General features: G+C 34.7%; 3 protein-coding genes across 3 annotated transcripts; 2 read left to right on the top strand and 1 right to left on the bottom strand.

Moving 5' to 3' along the window:
• Nucleotides 6,429-7,830, top strand: LOC18588809 (calmodulin-like protein 3). Its single transcript, XM_007013469.2, has 2 exons — nt 6,429-7,412; nt 7,495-7,830. The coding sequence occupies exon 1, from the start codon at nt 6,660-6,662 to the stop codon at nt 7,359-7,361; it is 702 nt and encodes a 233-aa protein (XP_007013531.2). The 5' UTR covers nt 6,429-6,659; the 3' UTR covers nt 7,362-7,412; nt 7,495-7,830.
• On the bottom strand, nt 8,872-11,857 carry LOC18588808. Its single transcript, XM_007013465.2, has 5 exons — nt 11,297-11,857; nt 10,729-10,885; nt 9,767-9,984; nt 9,443-9,616; nt 8,872-9,263 (listed from the first exon to the last, which is right to left on the bottom strand). The coding sequence occupies exons 1-5, from the start codon at nt 11,492-11,494 to the stop codon at nt 9,177-9,179; spliced, it is 834 nt and encodes a 277-aa protein (XP_007013527.1). The 5' UTR covers nt 11,495-11,857; the 3' UTR covers nt 8,872-9,176.
• Nucleotides 16,391-20,925, top strand: LOC18588807 (receptor-like serine/threonine-protein kinase At3g01300). Its single transcript, XM_007013464.2, has 6 exons — nt 16,391-16,830; nt 17,573-17,892; nt 18,000-18,135; nt 18,956-19,089; nt 19,186-19,309; nt 20,134-20,925. Exons 1-6 carry the CDS (start codon nt 16,716-16,718, stop codon nt 20,586-20,588), a joined length of 1,284 nt encoding a protein of 427 aa, XP_007013526.2. The 5' UTR covers nt 16,391-16,715; the 3' UTR covers nt 20,589-20,925.

The following is a 25,377-nucleotide window of genomic DNA, read 5'->3' as shown; positions in this document are numbered from 1 at the left end:
TGTACGATCGAGCAGCTTGAATGAATAGGGCATATGTGTTTCTTTTCTTCTTCAAAATTTTTTTGGGAATTGAACGTCCTTTTTCACCTTTGTATAGCTAGCTAGACTTGCATGCTCCATGACCAGAGCCTGTGACCCAAGTGGGGGCATTAAGATTTTCGAAAATTCAGAGCTAGACTTGCATAGCTTGGGCAGTTATGGCCTGACAAAGATAAAAGTGCGACTATGGATCGCATTTTTTTCATCCCTAAGATAAAATTCCAGGAGTGGGAGAGTTTGAATTTTAGATCACACCCTTCTTAAACCATATATTGAATATATAGATATCTTTGCAACTAGTATAGTAATGTTGATGCAGATTACAAGCTCCTATCATAAAACATATGACAAAATTGGTTGATTATATTTATTTTTTGTAACTAAATTATATTTGAGCATTTATAAATAAGCGAAATAATTAACATAATTAAATAAATTGAGTTTATACAAAAACTTTTGTTAATTTATGAAAAGAATGTGTATGTGTGTGTCTATAAAAGAAAATAGTTTGATAACAATATTATTTAATTTGAGTATTAAAGTAGAAAAAGAAAAGAATCTATTACTATAACATACCAATAGCATAATTGAAAAACTACTTTCAGGTAATTAACATGCTTCTAATTAATTTAGGTAACCTGTATTTGAAATTAAACTATTCCATTCGATTTAACCAATAACTTGAAACAAAAAAAAAAGGGTGAAATTTTGATACGTATTTGGTATATGTTGTAAGTTGCATCATGCACATCAATGTACAAGAACAGTAGTGTTTTCTACAGTAAAAGGTATGGGAAAGAGAGGAGAGAAGAGAAGGCAGTGAAATCATCCACCCAAGCGTGTGGCAGCAGAGAGCAGAGAGAGGAAGGACAAAACTCAATAATAGGAGGGAGGGAGGGAAAAAGGTTTAGACGTTTCTGTTATCATTGTAAATGTTGTGATAATGGAAAGGGACCCACATCACCCACCCTTCATGCCTGATATTTCTATCTCATCACATGATCATGCAAAGCACACAAACCAGGCAGGGCTGGCTAGCCAACCGCCCGACGGCATCTCGTCATCTGAATCTGATCATGTTTGCACGGATCACCAAACGTACCTTTTCCTCTTTGGGTCCTCTTTGTTGGTGCCCTTCTTCCTCCCTTTCCATCTATAGGTTCCCCCACGGAAATTTACTTGGATAAAAATTGGTACTACACTTGCTCAAAATCAAATCATTAGGCATTGGGGAAGGACTTCTTTTTTTGAAGATAACGTAAAAGTACACCAACAATTTTGACGTAGAAAAACAAAAAATACCTTAAATATTCAACCTTTCTTCCAACTCTTTCTTCACTCGCCTTTCCACCCTCTAAGTTCCAACAATTTGACCCTTTTAAGTTAGGTGCAAAATCCAAACCGTAGTTCTAACAATTGAAAGGATCTTTTCATCAATTAGAGATTGTTTCAATGAAATTTCCTTTTTATTAGGGATTAAAAGGACTTTTCTCTAATGGTTATTAGGAATCGCGGTAGGAACGCCGTGTTGAAATGGGGAAGGAGGGACACCCATTGAGCCCTTGCCAACCCTTGATAGGCTTTTCCTGGACATCCGGCTTCCGGGAGATTGGATATTGGTCGTTTGGTGGTAAGGAGGTCGGAAAATATCTCACAATAAGAACAAATAAAGATAAAATTAGACCCATTCTTCAAATATATATATTTCAAAATCTTTCTAATATTGGTTCTAATTTTCACGTTTAAATGACAATAATTCAATATTGGCATATCTTTCAGTAGTTTTTCCAATAATTGAAAAAAGAGTATCAAAGAAAAGGGCATCGTGTATTTTAATTTCATGGATGAAAGACAAAGCACGAATGGGACCACCCTAATGCGATGTTAATAGGGGGGGCATCCGGCATGTGAAAGCAAGACGGAATAAAGGCGTACGTAGAAACGGGACGGAGCTTTGACAGAGATAGCAAAGCTTGTCTTCATCCGTTTTCGTGGGTCACTGTCCTCATTTAACAGCCTGTTCATTTCTTACAATGATGGGCCTCTTCCCTCTTACGGCTGCTGGATCTTTTTGCAAAAGTTAAAAAAATAAATAAAAAGAGAATATAAAACATGGGCCCCCTATCAACAGTCCCTCTAGCAAAACGGGCCCAATCCTCAATAATGAATTTATGATCCATCACATGCATCCAGCTCTGTTATGATTTTCCTTTCCTTTCCCTCTAATTGTTGTTTTTATACTAAAATATTTGGGTCTTTGTGAGTCTACCAAGAAAATTTGGATCTCTATTTTCTTTTCTTTTATTTTTTTTATCCTAGACAAATGGAGCACCACATGCAATTTTGTCCAACGTTGTAAAATTTTGCATGATTGGGTTCTTGTCAAGTTTTCCAAAGATTCTCTCATTTCTTTCTGCCTGCAATGTGAAAGGAAATCGTTCTAATTGCATAGACTTAACTACACATATTCAAACTAGTATTACTTAAGTAAAATTAAAAAAATAAAAACATTAATTGTACAGTAAAACTTCTATAAATTAAAAAAGTTTTGGTGTAATATTTTTGTATTATAAGAAAAAATTATGCAATGAGATTGTTGTTTTAAGTACATCTTTATGTAAAATAGGTTCTAGTACAAAACTATTGTTTTCAACTTCAATTTTTTTTTATTTTTTATAACATTTTCAATAATTTGCTAGTTACAAATAATGATAACTCGTAACTAAGTAATTAGATAATATTAGTATAATCACAATATATAATATATACATGTATTAAGTTTAATTTTTTTTAAAATACTTTAATCAATTAAATTTTTATTAATTAAAATATAAATTAATAATTTATTAATTAAATAATATATCAATTAATTAATAAATTTTTATAATCCCAGAAATATTAACTTATAAAAATTTTAATCAAAATAAGAAATATATACCCACTTATCAAGTGGAAGCCGTAAGACAACACATGGTTTGAAACTTGGGTGTGATTGGCCATTTTGGCTTCCAACTGTACTGAGGCTGATAGCATTGACTGCTGATTTGGAGCTTCTTTGGTTTCTGCATCCGGGCCTCAATGTGCTAAGCTCACTAGGGATAAGGCCGAATGCAAAGTGAAGCTAAGCAGTGGAAAAATTAGGTATTTTAAGTCAAAGAAGCAATGTTCACAATGATGGTCCTAGGCAAATTCCAAAAATACACTATACGTGATTGACAATTGTCACCCTGTGAAACATCAAAACAAGATTATAAATATTTTAAGAAATGAATCAACCGTTTTTGTCTGATCTAAAGTGATATGTTCATGTCTATCAACAGTGGATGAAATGTGTCACATGTTTAGTTATTTTTTTCCTTTTCCTCTTTTGGCTTTGTTAATTTGTTTATCAATTGCCGCATGTTTGAATACTGCCTTGATCTTAATGGAGTTTGGGCTTTCTCCATACTATGTGTACATTGTCTTTGGCCTATGGGCTTCTTGTGGCTCAAGAGGAGGACAAAGGTAAGGATGAAGGGAAAGGGGAGATTGAACTTTTCCATTGGGCTAATATGGCAAAAATCCTGTTTAGCCTAAGTGGATATGTAACGTTTCAGAAAAAATGTGGGCATTCAAAGAGTTTACTTTGAATAGGGATGGAAAAGTAAGTGGTGCTTCACATTTCGTATTTGGGTTTTGACTTATGAAGAAGAACGCTTTGTCGAGGCCCAAAATGCTCAACATCAACCGGGGCTGTATGTATCCACTCAGAATCAAAGTTTACATTTTATTGCCTTGTCGTTTCCTCTGGGCCAACAAGTCTCCGTCGTGTGCTTTAGCCACCTGGATATTCAATTAAAGCTTATAGCATGTTAACATCCTTGACATGCTTTTCAATTCTTCTTCTTCTTCTTCTGATAGTTTTTTCCCTTAGATTTCAAGGTCACTAGTCAAGTGGTAGGCTTAACATCGGCAGATTGTGATACATATGCAGACAACTAGACTTGTAAACTCCATACGAAATAACAATCATTTATTTTCACATTAAATTTGATGTTATTGGTAATTTGGATCTCTCATATCGATTGAAACTGTCGTCCTTCAGTTAATAATCGTTAATTTCATGCTACAATATATAAAGTTATGTGCAACGTCACTTTCTTCTCCTTGCAAAGTAAAATCACATCTTCAACTTTGATGTTTCAACCCTTAACCACTAAATATCTAAGAATGAAAATTGACAACTAGCTAGTAAAAGGGTATTGGAACCATGTTTAGAGCTTAATTATTATTGCACATTACGATATGAGTATATAATGATTATATATAATTAATGAAATGAAGATTATTAATCGTAAAAAGAACGCATTAAAGAAAAATTAGAACCTAAAAGAATTATTAAGATTAGAGTACTTTATTAGAATAACTAATTACGCATTCTCTTTTTATAATCTACTATATGCTTAAGTTGTTTAAAACTAATATTGTCGAGTAAGAGATAAGGCGAGAGAGAGAGAGAGACACACACACACACAGAATCTTATTAGGCACTTAGCCAACAAAAGCAAGGCATCCGATGCTGCAAAAGACAAATGTCGCAACGTCCACTGCATAAAACCGCATTAGGAAATGTTGGGAGAAAGTCAACAGTGTGTGGTTACGTACGATGCATAACATAATAGGGAAAAATGCTTCATTATCATAACAAATTAAAAGTATATTACATTTAACATTTCTCGAAGCCAAAGCTTTAGAAAACCCAATTTGCAATAAAGAGAGATTATAATAAGCACAACAAAAGTGGTCCTAAATTGGAGTTGTTCGATTTTGTCGTTTTGTTCAGAGATGATTGTCGTTGCTTCTGGTTATTGTTGTTGTTAATATCTCCAAAATTATTGGTAATTGAAGCATTGCATCGAAGTTTGACGTGGAATTCCGCGGAGATTCCCACCTTGCCAAGGGAGAGCGGAGCATATCTGGAGAGAGGTTTCGGTTTCTTCGAAAACAAAAATACCAAGGAAAAGTCTATCATCCTTCGAAAACATCTTTCCTTTGGGATATGGATTTGGTGGTCTTAAAGCTTCTCTCCTTTTATTCTTAAATGAAGTCCACACAAACTCATTAATAATAAATAAATTGCTACACAAAAATAAAAATTCAGAACTTTTTTTTTAATTTGGGATTTTCAAAAATCTAAGTTCCAATTTCATTAAATGTGAATTTGATATAATTTTACGTTGAGTTTATTGATGATTTATGCATATAGTTTTTAAGGTGATTTGTCAGTTTAGTAATTGTCATATAAGATGTAATACTTAATGATAATTATAATTTTTATTCATATTTATAATTTCATAAAAATAATTAAGTGTTATTATTCACTAAAACATTAGAAATGTTAATTAATAACGAAGAAACAAAGAGAGAAATGAAATGTGGGCCGATAAGTGCCATCATACTTTAAATGGTGGGCTATTATGGTAACATAACACTTCATTAATCACACAACAAAGTATAATTAATAAGCTTCCTTAAAATAAATGATCCTGGAAATTAGAGATTTTATATTAGAATTTTGAGATGAGAGAATTTATAGAAAATTACCACTTGTTGTATAAGTCAAAAGTATATGTACAAATTAATTATAATTAATAGGAAAATCCAGCTAAGAGGTAAGTCAAAGCATTCTTAACTTTTAGATCGAATTTATGGTACTATTTATTTGTACATAATTAGATTATTAAGGTACGTTTTTACTAGAGTGTAGTTTTCAAAATTTTATACACAGAGAACACATGATCAAAAGTGTTTTTTTTTTTTTAAATAATGCAACGAGTCTAATCAAATGTAAAATATTATTTTCCATTATAAATATTCATTCCTTCTCAATTTTTTTCTACGTAATTTAAGAAGAAAAAAAATTTTAATTTTAATGCATCTTCAACATTAAAATTTAATAAATGAAAAAAAAAACCAAAGAAGAATATAAGTTTGGAATAGGGATAGAAAAAGTATATTTTAAGCAATGTTTAGTCCTAAAAAATAACAAAAATTTAATCAAATAGTCAAGCATCTCTCCTTGTAGAAGAAGTACAGTTGTTTCTACTCAAATTCGCAGAAGCCGTGTTGATCATGGATACTATATATATATATATATATAATATATAATATATATATATATACTCACTTTGCANGTAGTATATATATATATATATATATATATATATATATATATATATATATACTCTACTAATTGTAGCGAGAAAAGAACAAAATGCTAAAGATTAGAGTAAATACCACGAGTTTGACAAGTGTCCTTTCAGTAATTAATGACAAGTGCATGGATTTCTTTAGTCACTTTCTCACACCCCTCGCATTTTCTCTTCAGTTATTTCACTTCACGCGGTTTGTGGGATCGAAGGTGCACCAAACTCCGCGTTTTCTCATTTCTTGTTCCTTGTAATCCTATACCTTTTCTTTTTTTCTAGTCTAAAAAAGAGAAAAAGGGGGCTTGTTTCTCAAGCACTCCGAACCCTCAAATAAAGATGAACCCATCTCTCTGTTCCTTCGTCTTTGTAGCTGGATAGCTGCTGTTTTATCTTCTTCTTCTTCTTGGTTCTATTTTATTGACAACCAAAAATATGGTGACATCCATACTGTTACTGGCAGCTCTTTTTATAGCTGGCGTTGTTAATGTTTACTTTTATTTTTCTCCCAAGAAGTTTTATGCATGGCTTCTCTCTTTCTTCCGCAACAGCTCTTCATCAGCTGTCTCCTCCAAGACTGCTGCTGCTCCTCAGGTGATTTCAGTCAAGGAAAGAAGTGATTCAGAGAAGGTAGAGCTGAAAAGGGTTTTCGCCACCTTTGACAAGAATGGTGATGGGTTCATAACAAAGCAAGAACTAGGGGAATCACTCAAGAACATGAGGCTGTTCATTACAGAGAAAGAGGTGGAAGAAATGGTAGTGAAAGTAGATGCTAATGGAGATGGGTTGATCGATTTCGATGAGTTTTGCATCTTGTGTCAGGCCATGGGTGGTCATGGTCATCAGGAAGGTGCGAGAAGAGGAGAAGATGGGAATGGAGTTTATGAGGAAGGCGATGCAGAAGGAGAATTGAAGGAGGCTTTCGATGTGTTTGACAAAGATAAAGATGGGTTGATTTCAGTTGAAGAATTGGGTTCTGTGCTGAGTTCTTTGGGGTTGAAGGAAGGGAACAAGATGGAGGATTGCAAAGCAATGATCAGGAAAGTTGACATGGATGGAGATGGCATGGTTAGTTTCGACGAATTCAAGAGGATGATGAAAAGTGGAGGAGGGCTAGTCTCAGTATCAGCCTGGTGAACTCCTCCGCTAATTAATTAACTACCCCAGGCTTCAAGCTTAAAGCTAGAAGTAAGGCTTCTGATCTCTCTTTCTCCAGCTCAAACTCACTTCTGATCTCTCTTTCTCCTGCTCAAACTCACAATTTATGTAGAGACAACGACGACTTATAACCTGACGTGCTTGTTCCTCGCTCGCCTGCTCTCACCAAACAGTACAGCTCTGGATCCATTTCAACCATACCTGGTGGACGACTATCTACACTCGTTGTATATATGTTGGACCTTTTTCATTTTGTTTTTGTCATTTAATCCTTTTTGAACACTGTACAATCTTCGCACGCTTTCACCAACAACCTTAAATTACCATCTTCTATTTGTAACCGTACGTTGAAGAACTTCCGTACTAGTTCAGATTTTGGGTCTGTTTATTTTAACGTACTGTACGTATATTTTTGAAACTTAATGCTAGCGAAATTTATATTTGCGAAGGTCCTCCAAACACATGCAGCTGCGACTCCAGAATCCAGATGGATTATTAGACCTTGATTTTGCTTAATCTCTGCAACACTCAACATTTAATATTTTGCCGATTCTTATACCATAAGAAGCAAGAAAATTTGATGTTTTTCTTTTAATTTGGCCTAAAAAATTGAAACGTCTTGTAGTGAATGAATCTCGGAATCCCCCAATAATCTGTTTCTCTTTTCCAAATGTTTCACCTTGGTTAGGATATAATGCCGTGTTATGGAAAATTTGAATGAATGCAACTGAACGTAATCATTTCCCAGTTTGCATCGGAGAAAATTAATCGAAGGCCAAAGGCTAGCGTTCATGATGAAAAGCAAAGCAAAAGCAGCATGAGTCGGTGGGGCGAATAAGGACCTCGCGTGTCTGGAAACACAAGTCTGAGCAGCCCCACATGTGGATGCAGCCATTGGCTGGCTGCGGAAATAAACAAGTGATTTTTATCCGGGCGCTCGCCTGCAGGAAAGGTTGGAAAGCGTCCCAGCTGGGACCTCATGCCTTGGGTACTTCTTGATTTCTTTTCTTTTTCGCACAAAATTATCTAAATTTGGATAGTGGAACAGAAAAATATGTCTCAACAACAAAAAGTTGCTGCCTTTTGACTATGCTTTTCGGCTTTTATCTCTAATTAAGTAAGTCCACCATGTAAAAGCGAATTCTAGTTTAATGGAAGGTGAGAAACATTATAGAAATCGTAAAAATTCCGCAATTCTACCACCTTAAACAGGATTTGAAAACTGAAGGCTGCCGATTTCCAAGCTAACCCTAGTTTGTAAGGGAAACATAAAGCAAGGACACTCGCAATCTGTCATTGCATATGGCATTCATCATTATATTGCAACTTAAGTATGCCATGGAGAGTCAAAACAACGCAGAGGCATCTGATGGCATCGCTGGAAGCCAAGTTTCTCCTCTTCTTCCCTTCTTGCTCATGGCAGTAAGAAAACATAGTCTCCAAGTCATTTTACAAAGGCACTGTTCTTGTGGCTTAATAAGCATGGCCATGAGGATGAAATGCAGACTTCAATCTTCTTCTATAGCATACAAGTGGATACAAATAAAAGGTTCATGTCTGTGGATGCAAAACCTTACAACATTTTTTGACTATCAAATATTCACTTCAAGTAAATACTTAGGAAGACAAACTACCATACATGTCTTCGTTAAAAAATTGAGGCATAGGTTTTGACTGCAGCCTACTCTTCTCTAAAGCGAGAGAAAAAAAGAACACCACCATGTGGCAGCACACTAATTGAAGCAGATTACAAACTTTAAGAGGCTAAAGATCATTAGCTATATCCAAGAATTACTAGAAAACATCAGGGTTGAAACGGCCTGGGATAGAGCTGCTTTGTTGTGCTTGCTTTAAGTGCATTGTCAATGCATAGTTGTTTACCTGTTGGGGTATCAGATAATCAAAAAATTTTCATCAGATTCTGGAAAATCGAAAGCAGTGCAATTAAACACGTAGCAATAAAAAATAAGATGGATGTAGCCACATAGGTCATATATGCAAAAGCACAGTCCGTGTATGTCTCCCCTGTGTGCATCAAAAGTTGAGTTCATGAGGCCAACCTCAAGGGTTCTTAGCTGTTCCTGATATTGAGATACTAGTTGCTTTAGATGCTGCAACTCCTGGCTCTGATCTTCATACTCTTTCTGACGCTCATGCTGAACAGCAACAGCTCGCTTGAGAATAGAATTTTCCTGAATAAGTGCTTCCAGTTGTTCTTTCAGCATCCTATTTTCCTATAAAAACCCAAGTAACAATTTCAGCATCCTCAAAACAACCCTTTCCTTGTTTAACCCTCTGAAACCCAACAAAATATGTGGATGTGGTGTGTAGTAGGAATGGAGAGTAGATAAGCATTAGTAACTGTAACAGCCATGATAACCAACCTGGTGAAAATTTTGGGCCACCTCTGCTCCAGCGCGTACATGAATGGACTTCTCCAAAACCTCCAATGCTCTAGAGGCACGAGCTCTGGCATCATCAATGTTAGAAGCATTCAACATTTCTCTAACAAAAAGCTCCACCCAATCTGAACCATCCAATGATAAGACTTCTGGGGCTGTCTGTTCCTTAGTTGGAACATCTCCATTAGCTGTTGCGACACCTAGAACAGAACAATGCTCTTCTCACTAAGCAACTACAGATGCCAAATATCTATAAGGTAATTCAGTAGATGTATGTAACTCATAATTCTAGTTTTAATTGCATCTCATCCATGGAAACTGTTAGGCTAGCTAAATAACATAAAAGGTGAAAGCAATAACATAAACTGGAATGTTAATAGCAATATTCACAGATCAAATTGCCAAGAAAGCTTTACTTTTTGCATCAGGTGTATTTGTGTCAGTGTCTGGTTTCTTCAAATTGTTTGTTGATTTTGAGAAAAGGGTGAGGGGCATGGGAGGAACATCTACTGATAACTGACCCCAACCCTTGGGGTTTCATGGTGATTTACACCTTGCACATTACCCTTTCTTAAGGTCAGAGTATCCTAGCAGCACTCTCATGGTCACGGACACCATCAAAAGCAACCACTCATTTAAAACATGTTACATTAGATCAAACAACAAACTTTTGGGTTATTGAATGACTACCAATTTTTCATTTGTTCTTCTGAACTATTCCCAAGAAAAAGGGTAAGCTAAACCTTCTTTGCTTCATAGTCACAAAAATCAACTACAAACTTCTAAAAGTTAAAACATGAAGCAGATACAGTCTTACAATCTAAAATCTCACATTTGAATCCAGAGAGAGATGCACAACAAAAAGTGAAGATCTTGGTCAATTGTGAGGGACATCATCAATCTTGACTAATCAACATTGAACCAAAAGGATTTTTTTATCATACCTTGCGCTTGATGTTGAACATTTCCTTCTAATGCTACAGCAGTTTTATCCGCAGCAGGAGCTGCATTTCTATAAGCAGATCCTAAACGAAGCTCATTCAAACTTCTAATAGCTGAATCCAAATCATCTCCACATTCTTCAAGTGCTCTCTCAAGAACCTAAAATAAAATAAAAATGTAATCCTTAAGTCAACTTCATTTATATCATATGATTCCATTTTTTGATCGATATAATGTCACGTTACATTTGATAACATGGAATTTGATCTTAAAATCTGGAGTTGGATTAAAATGAAATTAATTCAGAAAATTCACGGAAAAAATCTCAAAAGTTTACTCAAATTCCAATTCTAATGTTACCAACATTCAGCTCCAAACTCTTTGACCATAAAAGAAACAATTTATCGCTTCAAATATTCCATTCTAATGAAATAAAGCCACTAAAAATTAAATTAAAAAACAGCAAAAGAAAAAAAATGAAGAGCCCATGATATAAATAATTAATAAAATAATTTTCCAGAAATAAAAAATTAAACAGAAAAAATAATATTTATTTATAAAAAATGGTACCTGCTTGTCCATTTCAGGGAAAATAGCAATCAATTGATCGATCAGAAACGAGGAGGAAGGCGACGGCGGCGGCGAAGAAGAAGAAGGAGAGAAAGAAGAAGAAGCAAAACGAGAAGAGCAACGGATTCTCTTGGAAACGGGAGGTGTTGCACTCAATTCCTCAAAGAAAGATCTCTTCCCTGAAACTATGGCAGACATGTTTCAGCCAAATTGCCTGCTGTTTTGGCCTTCTTTTTTTTTTTTTTTCTTCCCAATCCCCCCTCCCTTTTAAATTATATCGAAATTCAATCTCAAAAACTCCGATCCGACGGTCGATCTCGGAATTTCTCAAAACAAGGAATTCATAAAACTAGGATTTATGATTTCTCTCTATCGATAGAAATTGGATACAGAGGAATTGCTTTTGTTGGTGTAGCATTTGAGGGAGCGGTTGAATCTTGTTCTCTTTTTGTTTTTTATTTTTGTAATTGTTGTTGGTTATCATGGCTGGAGGAGGGGGCAGGACAGCAGCCAGGAGGAAAATCAGAAAATTGGAAATTTTTGGTTGGATGGGGGGATGATGATCCGGTAACACCGATGGTTGGAGAACGCACCACTTAAAATTACACACGTAAGGAGTTACGCATTTCGAACTGGACACGTGGTTTATTGCCATTGGGTTTCGACATATTTAACTTGGAGCCTCGTATTCAGTATTTCACCAGAGCTTTTCCTTAGAGCCACCGTATTATTCTTTTCTTTTTTCTAGTTAAAAGTATATTTCTAGTTAAAACAAAGTCATTGCGGTATTAAATAACAGTATAATGTATTTTCCTTTTTGTTTTTCTCATTTTCCATTATTTATGGGCCTCAACTTCTCAATAGAAAGCCCAACTTGCAACTATAGGCCCAGATTAGGTTCAGAAACAAATACAGGCCATTCACCGGCCCAGTCTTAGAATACACTAGGCCTTTCCCAGAAAAGGAGAAAAGGGAGAAGAAAATACTAACGTAAATAACCAATACAATAAATCATCATATAATTAATTTTCAGTGTTTTTTTTTTTTGAGAAATAATATGTAGTGGACCTGACTTAAATTTAAACATAATTTTTTATTGAAAATAATTGTACTTGATAAATATAGGCAACGATGCCTGGATTTCTTGGTAAGAAAGCATGGAATGTTGGTCATTCTGTTTTCTGTCTTAAAAATTTTCATTCCCATGCTTTTGTCCATCGCTTGCTAGCGCTCTAAATTCCAATCTTTTCTTCACCAATTACATGATTTTAAAGTCATATACTGATATGGTAGCAGCTAAAAACAGGAGGAAAGATACTTCCCAGGATCTACTTGATTGAGTTGGCTACAGTTCGAAGTTGAAACCAAGTTTCAAAGATACGTGAAACCTGGTCAAGAAGCATCTTCACATCAATCAATGGGATTTTCTTTTCCTCCCTTCTTTCTACCAATCTTCCCACCAATGAGAGCTCACAAGATAAATTGTTCAAACCATCATGATGATGACACCTAACAAGAAACCATGCTGCACAAGTGGTTCACCTGTTGTGTTATTTATCAGAAAACAAAAGAAAAAAACGCAGAGTATTCTTTTTTATGCCAAGCAGTTGCAGCTTCAATTTGTAAGGTTAGATATTTCGATTCCCCGATTACAAGATTCGAGTCAACTCGTTTAAATTTGATTCAACTTAAAAAAATCATCAACAATTCAATACATTAAAATTGAAATTTAAAATGACACGAATTTTAATAATTTAATTTTAAAAAATAATAATAACTTCAATGTGAAGTGACTCAACTCAAAATAATTGAAATCTCAAACTTGATCCCGGATAATTTGATCATATTCGATCCAACTCGAACCCTCCAATTGTTACTTGTGATATTGATCAATATGCGGAGCCTGATGATCTGTTGGGCCCTGGAAGATGATGCCCGAAACTTTGTACTCGGGCAAGTTAGCAGGTTGATCCTTAAAACACATTTTGATAGAAGTGCATGCTATACTTATGATGAAATCCTGGTGTCTTAAAAGAGTTGGAGAAAACATCAATCCGAATTAATTGCAGAATCTCTCTTAAAATCTTACACATCTGCGAGCTTTCTCTTACACCAATTATATGACTCTGCAACTTTATACCTCCCAAAATAGGATATCTTGTTTGCCCAATATGATGACCTTGAGTGGGCTACACAGGCCAGTCTTTCAAAACTATTCTCAGCCTAGGTGTGGTGGTGGGGTCCAAGATTTGGGGAAAAGGGGGTGGACCCACAGGCTGAGTGGGGGCAATGGGTATCACCCCCTTTCCAACAAGGGGACCTTGTCAAGTTGCAAAGCACTGTCTAAGAGAGGAAAAAAAAAAAAAAGAAGGAATAGGGATCTCATTTCATTGCATATTATCTCACATTTGCTTTTCTTCACCCAAAGCATCATAGAATACCATTTTGTTTGTATTGGTTGTTGATGAAATGACCTCTCACCAAGCACCCTCCTCTCCCCTTCTCTTCCTATCAAATCCCCCTTTAAAAAGAGAAAAAAGAAAAAAAAAACACCCAAAACAATTGTCAATAGAAGGAAGGGCACTTATAAGGAACCTCCCATCCCATTTCCCCTCTCTACGTATAGGAATATATCCATTTTGCCCATAGAAAGCGAGAGTGGCTGATGGGATTGCACTCAAATATGCTCTTGACTATCTTTCCATTAGTTTTGACCAGACAATAATACAGACCAAGAATTGTTTAATTAGTGGAAAAAACTTAATTTTGACTCCCCCTGATTAGGAAACCTTTTTGGGCACAAGATCTTACATGTTACAAAACTCCATGTGGGCAAAAGATTTTCTCTTTAGGCAGCTAAAGATTAGGTGCCAAGGTGCTAGATTAACTTAGATGTGGGTAAGAAAGAGACAGACAATGAAGAAAGTGAAAAACTCCATTACCTAAAGCAAGACTCATTTATACTGGGGAAATGGATATTTAGTTATCTACTGTTTCCACCTACATCATTTCCCTCCAGACGCTTGCATATTAAATGCCCTTTAAATTTTTAATATCACATATCTATAAAATTATAATTATACCTAACTATTACTTAATATCTTTAATGTTCATTTTCTTTTTTCATCACATTTGTTACCGTTATTTTTACTTAACAAATATTCTCTCACTCTGTAATTTCAATCTCATTGCTATTACTCGCACTTAAGCATTTGACTTATTAATTTATTTATGATTTTCTGTTTAAAAAATAGAGTTCGAATTCTTGTTTCCCAATTAATAAAAAAATCTCATTGTTATAACTCTAAATCTCATTGTTACTAATCTTATAACTCCGTTGAGCAGATTCATAGTATTATCCTATGGCAATCTATTGAATTTACTTAACATAATGAGAATAAAAGAAACTTCTTTTATTTGCTTAGTAAGGCATGTTGGGGACAACTACATTTGCATTTGAGTACAAATTACATCCTATATATTACTTAGAAACCATTTAGAAAATGAAGTCAATCGAAACTTTTTATTGCCTCATATCAATACTAAATATCATGGCCACTGCTTCCAGAATTTAACCAAGAATATTATTTTATTGTAAATATATTTTTTTTCATATATTGGGAGGTGAAAGGTAAGTTATTTAGCCTCTTTAAGATAAAAATTAGGTGAATTTATTCAAGTAGATTGGATTCCTTTTAAGAAACTTATTATAATGTTAAAAATTAAGATTGAACATTCAAAGTTTGTTGATGGATCAATATCATTGAATGCAGCCACGGTATATAAGGAATCAATATTTTAACATATTACTTATCAAACATTTGCTATATTTTTCTTTTGATCATTTATCCAATGTTTATATTATATATATTATATATATATATATATATATATTAAACAATATGAAATTTGTCATAATATATATCAAGTTCTGATAAACCTACTTAAATATTTTTTTTTGAATAATGATAAACCTACTTAAATATAATATATTAAAACCCATTAAAGCTATATTTGACTTAATTCAAAACACAATAAGATATTTGACTTTATGCAAACTAAAATTTTTAAGTCACACCCATTAAAGAATAGGTTTCAATGAGTTTATCTATTAAAACATATGATTTATTTATATATATTACCAAGATATTTGATTAAATTTTGCACTTATCTTCTAAGATATAAAAGATTATGTTATACTATGTTTAAAACCTCCATTGCTTTATTCAATAAACTTAAATTGAATTAAGGGTTTTGTTTTCCCATCAAAATGATTCTTTTTGGACCATCATTTTCATTCCATTTCGCAATCAAGTAAATAGTAGGCTTAGATATCATTCCAATGTGGGTGTTATGCATTGGGGAATTGGATCATGTAAGTGGTGAAGAGAGTGAGGGAGATATTTGTTTCCAATTCAGTCCTAATAAAGGAAAAACAAATGAGTTGCTGGCCTACTACTAGTCTATGTCAATTGTTTGCAAAATTTTGCTTGTTTTGTATTTTTCAAGGTCAAGATTATGATTGATACTACCAAAAAATATGAAAATAACAAAGGGCTTTATTTGGTTTGGTTTCTTTCTTCAACCTCCAAATACAAAAACATCCCTCTCATCCCTTTACCTCATGTGTTAATGTCATGATTCATGAGGAATAGCAACTTTCTATTAATCAGCATAACACCAATAAGCCAACCAAATTATTCCTATCACTTTCTATTAATCAAATTTTTCTTCCTCTTTTTTAAATTCAAATTTGCAAAGCAATCAGCTTACACATGAAAGCTAGAGCAACTATTCTCTCAAACCAAGAAAAAACACAAAGCTTAATTAGACATTATCCCAAGTTTTTCCATAAACTTTTTCTTTTGTGTGTTAATCTTTCTTATTTGACATAATTTTGTTATGTTTTATAAGTAAATATATGTACCATTCTTTTAGTAATCTTGCCACGTGTAAATAAATTTCTTTTTTTTTAAAAAAGAAGCAAAATAAGAATGAAAAGAGAGAGAGAGAGAGAGAGAGAGAGAGAGGAGGGGAGGGAGGACAAATCGCCACCTACCCCAAANAGAGAGAGAGAGAGGGGAGGGAGGCAAATGCCATCCCCACAAAAAAAGGTGGTGGGAAAAAAGTTCTTTTTGTACACACTACTGCGATGATGGTGATGATGATGCCTGCAATCTCCAACAGCAACAACAACACCAACACTAATAACAACAATCCTTTCTCTTTCTCTCCCTCCCCTCTCTAACTCAATTCAACTCTCTTTTCTTCTTCTTTTTCTTCTCTCTTTCTTTACTACCCATGGCCAATCTCGTCCTCTTCTTCTTCTTCTTCTTATGCAATTATAGTAACATCCGATAAATCATATACTTTAGTTTAACTGACTAAGACTTTCTCTCTAAACCCATCCTTGTTCTCCATGGATGACAACAACTGTGGCTGTTGGGCCGTCTTAAAACGCGGTGTTTGCAAGTCCTCTGTTTCTCGTGACTCTGCTAACACAATTCCTCGTACTAGTCTTGTTTATGATGCTGGTAATCTTCTTTTCTCGTTTCTTTTTTTTATGTCTCTTTCTCTCTAGCTTTTTTTTTTTGGCCTTTTTGTTTTGGAAAATATTAATGGTTTTTTTTTCTTCTGGCCATTTGTTTCTTCTTGTTGGTCTCCTCTGTTTCTAATGTTTCGTAATGCTTGTTTTCTTCCTTCTTCTGTTTCTTTCTTTGCAGCTGATTTCTGATACTAATCCAACGTTGCTTTTCTTATTTCTGATCTGTTTTTTCTTAAAAGCTTCAAAATTTTGAGTTCAATAAACAATATCAGGATGGAATACAGTTAGGCTACTGTTCTTCACGGGCAACTTTCTTCTGATTCTTGAAAAAAGATGATTTTTCTTTTTAGTCATATGAGTTTCATAATGGGATTTTGAAAGTGGGCAGTGAATGTGAGACTGGGTTTTTTGTATCTATTCTCAGCTAATATCATTTTCACTGGGTCGTTACAAATCATGGCACTGTCTTTTTACAGGAGAAGAAAGGGAATTGATTTATTCTACTTGATTTCTGACAATTTGCCATATTCCAATCAAGATTTTAGCTTGCATAATCCATTTTAATTAAGATCCTCGTTGAAAGATTCTCTACTGACAAAGGAATTGTAGTCTTCTCTCTTTTCCTTATTATTAAGTCACAACCTTAAATGAAATGGAATTCATATTGTTCTTTAAGCTGTTATGGAATTATGATCAAAGGAAGACAACTAATTCTCAATCTCTGTTTGCAGCTACAGAGACAAGATATCTAAATGCTAGTAATAGAGAGCTGTGCCCTCCAAATGAAGCTCATCTTTCATCTGATAATCCTGATCCACCACCATCAGAAAACAAATCTCCATGCCAGCTTCTCCAATTTTCTTTTCAGGAGCTAAAATCTGCGACAGGAAACTTTAGACCTGACAGCATTCTTGGGGAAGGTGGTTTTGGCTATGTCTTCAAAGGGTGGATAGAGGAAAATGGGACAGCACCAGCGAAACCAGGTTCAGGGATCACAGTCGCTGTCAAGAGTTTAAAGCCAGATGGTCTTCAAGGCCATAGAGAATGGGTGGTTAGTAGAAAAATATGTGCTTTGGGTTAGTAGATTTAATGCTGAAGAGACTATTGGTAAGTTACTGAATTTTGGGAGTATAACATTGGATGATTCTTTTTATGCAGGCTGAGGTTGATGTCCTTGGACAGCTTCATCATCCTAATCTTGTTAAACTTATTGGTTACTGCATTGAAGACGATCAACGGCTGCTTGTATATGAATTTATGACTCGAGGAAGTCTTGAAAACCATCTTTTTAGAAGTGAGTCTCACTGTTTTCTTTCCTTCTATCCTTCCAACTCAGTTTAGTTTTTTGTTCTTCTTATTTGTTTTATCTCCAATTTGGTATTTTAAGTTAAAATCCTCTGTTGGAGTGGTCCTCTTGCACGGTTCCTCTGTTAGTTATTATTGTACCTTCTTATTGATGGGGCTCTCCCTTGTGGGAACTTGGTACAGGCATCACAATAAGTTTCGTTTATTAGCCAAAAACATTGCTTTCGTTATCCTAAATAAGCATCCTCCCATGCTCTTTCTTATTCTTGTAACAGCATTGTTACAGTATAAATTGATTTTGTATAAAAAGTCTTTGGAATTTTTAAATTTGTTTCTTATTTCCAACTTAGAACCCTCATGAAATGTTTTGCTGTCTTAAAAGAGACCCCATCAATAAAAAAAAAAAAACCAGAAATGTAATGTAGTTAATTTACAAGAGATGCAGCTAGTCTACATTTTTCAATGGACTTCATGAAATACTTAATATGCATAAGATGATGCTTACAATACCCTAAAAAAAAGACTAGAAACGAAAAAAATGGGTTTGACAATATCAGATCTTTTTTATGGCTACTAAATCACCAATTCCATTTTATCTGCAAACTTGTAAGAGACTGAACATAAACTCTGTACTGCTGATAATTTTTTGTCTTGGTATTTTACACCAATGATTTTTCTGGATGCACCTGAACATTTGATGCATCTTATGTAACTTCTGATAAACAGTTTCAGGAATTTGCATTCTTTCATAGTTATAGAAGTTCACATGAAAGAAATACTGATGTTGCCTTGTTGCTAATTTTGCAAAGGGACGATACCTCTTCCATGGTCTAATAGGATTAAGATTGCACTTGGGGCAGCAAAAGGATTGGCCTTTCTCCATGGTGGTCCTGAGCCAGTCATTTATAGAGATTTTAAGACATCCAACATTTTACTTGATTCGGTATGTGGGTTGTTGATGTTAATTTACGTGATTACATCAACCTATCCAATATATCATTTGTTTTATGGAATCATTAATATGGAATTTCTTTTGCAGGAATATAACGCAAAGCTTTCAGATTTTGGTCTAGCAAAAGCTGGTCCTCGAGGAGACAAAACACATGTTTCTACTAGGGTTGTTGGAACCTATGGCTATGCTGCACCAGAGTATGTTATGACAGGTATTAAATGTATGCAAGGCGATCTGAACTAATTGAAAGCTTGAACCTCTAGTACATGCCTTCTCTAAGGAAATTTGACTTAACATTAAAACGAATTTAAATGCTAAGGAACACAGCAGTAGGAATGACATCAAACTACTCAGACAAGTGTATCTGGTTTGTTCTTGAACCATGAATGTCACTGGTTGTTAGAAAAGCAGGTTAGATATGCTACTTTTATTTCAATTACCATTAAAACTACCTGTTATACAAAATATCAGTGGCTGAATTAGAAACAATCTAGATGGCCATAAAACAACCAAGGCATTGCTGAAATCACTAAACTAACATTCTATAATGAAATTGACTTTCATTACCAAATTGCCATAGAACTTGATTTTAAGTACCAGAAAGTAAATAGAATATAGAATCACCAAAATTCTAGAGACTAGAGTAGGTAAAGTATGCTAAATATGTTACATATCTGCAAGAGCATTACCCTTGCCAAGTTAAGTGGAATTTTGAATATCAGTAGCCAGACTCCCAAATGCACAATATTTTTGTGCATGTGCTTTTGTACCCTGTACTGCTTTAAGCAAAGATTTTTTAACAAGTGATCTTGAGCTATCTGATTTGACTCTGTTAGTTAGTGGAACATTTCAAAGATATGGAAAGCATTCATCAAACTTAATAGCTCATGTTGATTGATTGTTATGGTGTTATTTGGTGCTGAGAGTTCCTGTTTTGCGAACTGTATGATAGGTCTCTGTTTGTTCCTCAAGTTTTCTGCTCCATGCAAAAATCTGAGAATTGATTATATGTACAACTTTGGATCTTTTTCCCAGGACACTTGACATCTAAGAGTGATGTCTACAGCTTTGGTGTTGTATTACTGGAGATTTTGACTGGCCGAAGATCAATGGACAAGAAGCGCCCTAGTGGGGAGCAGAATCTTGTTGCATGGGCTCGATCATATTTAGCTGACAAGAGAAAACTTTACCAACTTGTGGATCCCCGCTTGGAGCTGCATTATTCTCTTAAAGGGGTGCAGAAAGTTTCTCAATTAGCTTACAACTGCCTCCATAGGGACCCAAAATCCCGTCCTACAATGGATGAAGTAGTGAAAGTTCTCACTCCATTGCAAGATCTTAATGATCTTGCCATCTTATCTTATCACTCTCGTCTATCTCAACAAGGGAGACGTAAGAAGAAACCAGAGGGATCTCAGCAACTGTCCAATGCTCAATCCAAAAGCATCAGAGATTCTCCCTTGAATACTGGCAAACAACGGTGTAGATGATGAGTAGTCAATTCCTGTCATTATTGGCTCAACTATCAAATCAGAGGTTATGATGCCACATTTGTAACTTCGATTGTGTGAAGACAATATTTCAAGCTTGTTGTATAATTTTGGGGAGTTTGAAATTTGCTAGAGGTGGAAGGATTGGAAGAGGTAAATCAATTTCCTTTTCTTTAAAACCTTACACTAGAGAGCTAACCTTGAATGTGGGACCATTCCTCGCCATTTCCCGGTGTTGTAATTGAGATATCTCTTGTAATTAGATCAAACCTCCCATTTCCAAGATTGGTATTTGCAGCTACCTGAATGTCAATTTCTTTGAGTTTTGGAATTTGCAGAATGCTTTGCTTCAAATCTACATTTCCCCTCTTAGAATTAAAAGTTGTTCAGCTGAGAGTTTCTTCAATTTGAAAACCTTGTTGGATCCTGCAACTGCAACTCTCTGTTGTATTCTGTATCTGTAAATGTGAATGTTAAAGATGGAAAACTTTTGATTTAGTGAACAAGACAGGTTCATTAATTACTTACCTGACTGCATATACACTGCGTCTAAACTCAAAAAGCCACTGGCTACAAATGCGCAGTTGCACCTGCACAAGCTCAGCCTGCTTCCCCTTAAAACAAAAGCATCTAACCATTCTGTCCAAGATAAGCCACTGGCTTACTTTGCACCAAAATCAGCACATCAACTTTCTACAAGTATAAAAAGGCATAGTACTATTATTTTTACACAAAACAAATAAAATCCATGAATTTCTGTCAGCTGTACTCTTCAAACTAGAATCGAATCCTGCCGTAACTTATTCTGAAAATCACTTCCAAAAAGAGTACAGTGCAAAATTTATAGTTCCAAATGCATCTTGACATCACTTGTCTTTTGTATCACCTTCAATCCGGAATCTTTGTGAGCTTTACTTATTCTGCAAATCATTTCCACAAGGGCTACAGTAAAATTCGCTTGCTCTTTACAAATAAAAATGGTGTAGTTACATATGCATCTCATCATCAACTACATCAGATAAAAAGCTTATCTTGCTTTAACTTATTCTGAAAACGATTTGCAGAAAGAGTATAGTCAAAGTTTAAGGCAAAAATGGGAATTTTATCTTTGGACTTTGGAGCCATAACAGCAGCAGCTCTAGGGAATATATGCTAACCATCAACAGTGAGAGCTAGCTAGAGAAAGAGTTGGGAGGACCACCTTGCATTGTGTGATTTACCTCAATAAAGAGCAATCTGGCCCTCCCTCTCTTTGCTGATGAAATCAAAAATCAAACTCAAGTGTAATTTTTTTTCACGACAACTATAATTAGGCCAACTGGAAGCTTTCCTATGAGAATCTCTAGCTAGCCAGCATAAGCATCAAAATTCAAAAGACATCGAGTAATCTTTTTTAGCTGTCAGATGGTGAACGACAGGATTTCCCTTCACTATGCCATGTTAGAAATCCTGGAATTGATAGCACCATCATTTTTTAATGCTGTTGTGTGTCAGATACCAAATAGAGGCATCCAATTTACATACAGCTTAATGCAATGTATATATATATATATATACACTCACATGTCAATAGTTAGCAATATATATTTCTAAACCAAGAGATAGGGTAAAGGTGACTCATAATTGAGTATAACTTTGTGATAATGTAAGCTTTTTATATACCAACGATAGATTGACTCAATTAGTAAAATCGTTTGTCTCAACATAAATTATTTTTAGAAGCCTCCATGGCGGTGGACCGTCCTACTTTATCCAACTTGCAGTAGAGACTATAACAATAATACACTGCAATGAAGTTCTAAATTTACTTCAGTTGAACTAACTTGCTCATATAGAAGTCCATCAAATGGGTTAAGCAAAGTAAAATGGATCGAGGAAGTGATATAGCAAACCTAGGAAATGAACTTGTACCGCATCATCAGCTGGTGAAAGGACACTTTTTGGAGGCATTGCTTGCTGATGTTGGAAGGAAGCATTCATGACAGGCTAGGCAAAGTGGCCACTTTACATATCTAGAAGGCCAGGCATCCATGTGCAACCGCCAGATTTGATTGATTAATTCCAACAACAATGTAAAAAGGAGATGAGAAAGGGAAAATTTCCAGTTTAGAACTTTTAACCACGTACTATTCATCAAACGCTGCACTTTTTGTGCTTCAATATTCCTCTTTTTCCCGAACTGTAGTTACGGGTTAACAATACATGTTAATGGTTCTCAAGGTGTTGCCTCATCATTTAGCACTTAACAAGTTATGTTTATATCTGAAGCTTGTTACCATTTTAATGAATTCTGATATACATCAACGATGATTTAAAGTTGAAATTTCCCTGCCTGTAGCATTAATACAGGTACAGTTGTACCAGGAGAACAGAAGATAAAGAAGTAGTTGTTTTCTGGATATAGGGCATTGCTTCATCCGTATGACTAGCTAGCTAGCTTGCTTGCAATAGAGAAAAGGAATTTGTGGCATAATTTAACCATCAAATCGAAATCTTTGTTCTTTAATCCGCACCTTTCCTTCAGGTTTCAACTTGTATCAAGCATAGGGAGGGGGGGTAAAAGAATGGGCATGCTAGATGAAGCATATCCTGGCATTGTGGCAAAACAATCTTGAGGAGTTTAAGGGTTGTAGAAATTACAATTAAGGAATGCGGTACAACCCTGTATTAGACTAATTTTATTATGTCTACTTTTTAATTAAAAAAACAATTAATTATAGATATGTAGAATTATAAAGAATTAGAATCTATCAGTTAGTTTTTCGAAATACATAGAATATGAATGCAATTAGAGAGCATTGCTGAGCCCATATCACCATCTTAATTTGTCATTTATTGCAAAATTAATTAACTCCAATATAAATGCTTACTTCTTTGGACCTGCAATATATATATTTGTGGACTTTACAAGGTGTAAAGCCCCCTTGATTACCTTCCAATTCACATTTATTATAACTTAGTTTAATATGTAATATAATTAAGGTGTTGTTTTGGTTGATAATTTTGTTGTTTATTTTTATTCATTTTTTAGAAATATAAACCAAATAGAGGTGAGATTTATTGAGACAATCGCTAGCTTGAGACGCTTTAGCTTTAAGGGGAAGTTGAAGCGAAGTGCTATATATGGTAACAAGGACGTGTACTAAACATGATCCAATATCGGATTTGATAATACTAAACCCTTAGCCCTTCTTTGATACACTGGGCTAATGGTTAACTAATCACATATTTGGCCAAACAAGCTAACTATCTAAAACAAATTAGGGAACGAAACAAAAGAAAAGATCTCAACAGTCATATACAGTGGACAAATATGTAACCCTAAACCAAAACCAAAAAAAAAAAGAAAGGAAATTTCTCATAGTTAATTTATGAACTCTTCTTTGCCAAAGCTAGCCGCGGTTTACCTTTTATACGTTCATTAAAAGGCAATTGCTATACATCCCTGCTTTGCCACAACTACAGTAATTAAACACTAATTAAGGAATACTACTCTGTACTCTGTAGAGCCATGATTTTGTCTTGTCTATATATTGAGAATGAGGGGTAGAGCAGACGATCAGTTTCAAGGAGAAAATAGTTAATTGCTTAAGTAAGAAGCTTGCTTGCTTCTGGTTTGACCAAGAAATTATTTTCAGAACCAAAATTCAAATGTCTTTTCTTCTACAAGTTGATCTCTTATTCATTTATGTTTACAGGGGAAATGTATATATTTTGGAACCAACAGTATAATCGAATAAGAAATTAATGGACCCAGGCCACCAATCACGGTAAAGGTTTTAACAAACATCATTAATATATAAACTTGAAGAGAAAACACAACAACTTTGCTACTTGAACCCAATTAATCAAGTGATACTTAATATAAAAAGTTTGGATACATTCTCAAGTCATTCTATTTTCGCTTACAAAAATAAATAAATCACACTGCACAAAACAACTTTATTCTTCAATATCATCAATGTATCATGATGGAATATGCAAGACCTTGCGAAGACTCTTGAAAAAACATGAATTAAACCAATCAGATGGTCCTACTGTAGCATTGAATATGATCATCAAGTACTAGTGTAGTGTGTGTGTATATATATATATATATGGAAAAAGTTACTTTTGTTGGATAATGAAACAGTGAAATTATCTTGCGCTACAGTATTACAAATTGCTGCAAAAACGAATGCTATTCTTTGATTTGCTATGGAGTTTTTAAATTACATATATCCCCAAAAGCAGGTGTTGCATTGATTAATAGCACTTCACTATCATTCCAAAGAGATAATTGCGCAAATGATAGAGACAATGGCAGATTATATGTATGATCAATTATGATGATGATGGCCAACTATAATCTCACAGATTCAAAGATTAAACTCCCTATCTAAGCAAGCTGGTCTCAACTCTCAAGCAATATCTGCATTATGTATGCCATGATGGTGCAGTTCCATAACCTTTATTTGCAGTAATTATAATTGGGCCGTCATTGAAAATAAGGAAATAAAGGTAAAAGCTGTGCATTTGTGACCATACCTGCGTCAGTGCAAGAAGAAGAAACCTGAAAAACAGTAAAACATAGTTTCTGCTGCAAGGGCAGGCCAGGGTGAAGAAATGTATACTTATCGTACTTGAGAGATAGAGCAGCTCGTAGAGAGAGCTGTAATAACAAGTTGAAGATGAAGTTATTACCGATAAAACAAAGAAAAGCAAACATGAAATTAGTTAGGAGTGATAAAACAATAGCAATGGCATAACACATTTATAGCTCTAGCCCATGCAAAAGATATAGTAATAT

This window comes from Theobroma cacao, chromosome 9, assembly GCF_000208745.1.
Source record: "Theobroma cacao cultivar B97-61/B2 chromosome 9, Criollo_cocoa_genome_V2, whole genome shotgun sequence".
Classification (NCBI taxonomy): domain Eukaryota; kingdom Viridiplantae; phylum Streptophyta; class Magnoliopsida; order Malvales; family Malvaceae; genus Theobroma; species Theobroma cacao.
This window is presented reverse-complemented; position numbering and strand designations above follow the sequence as displayed.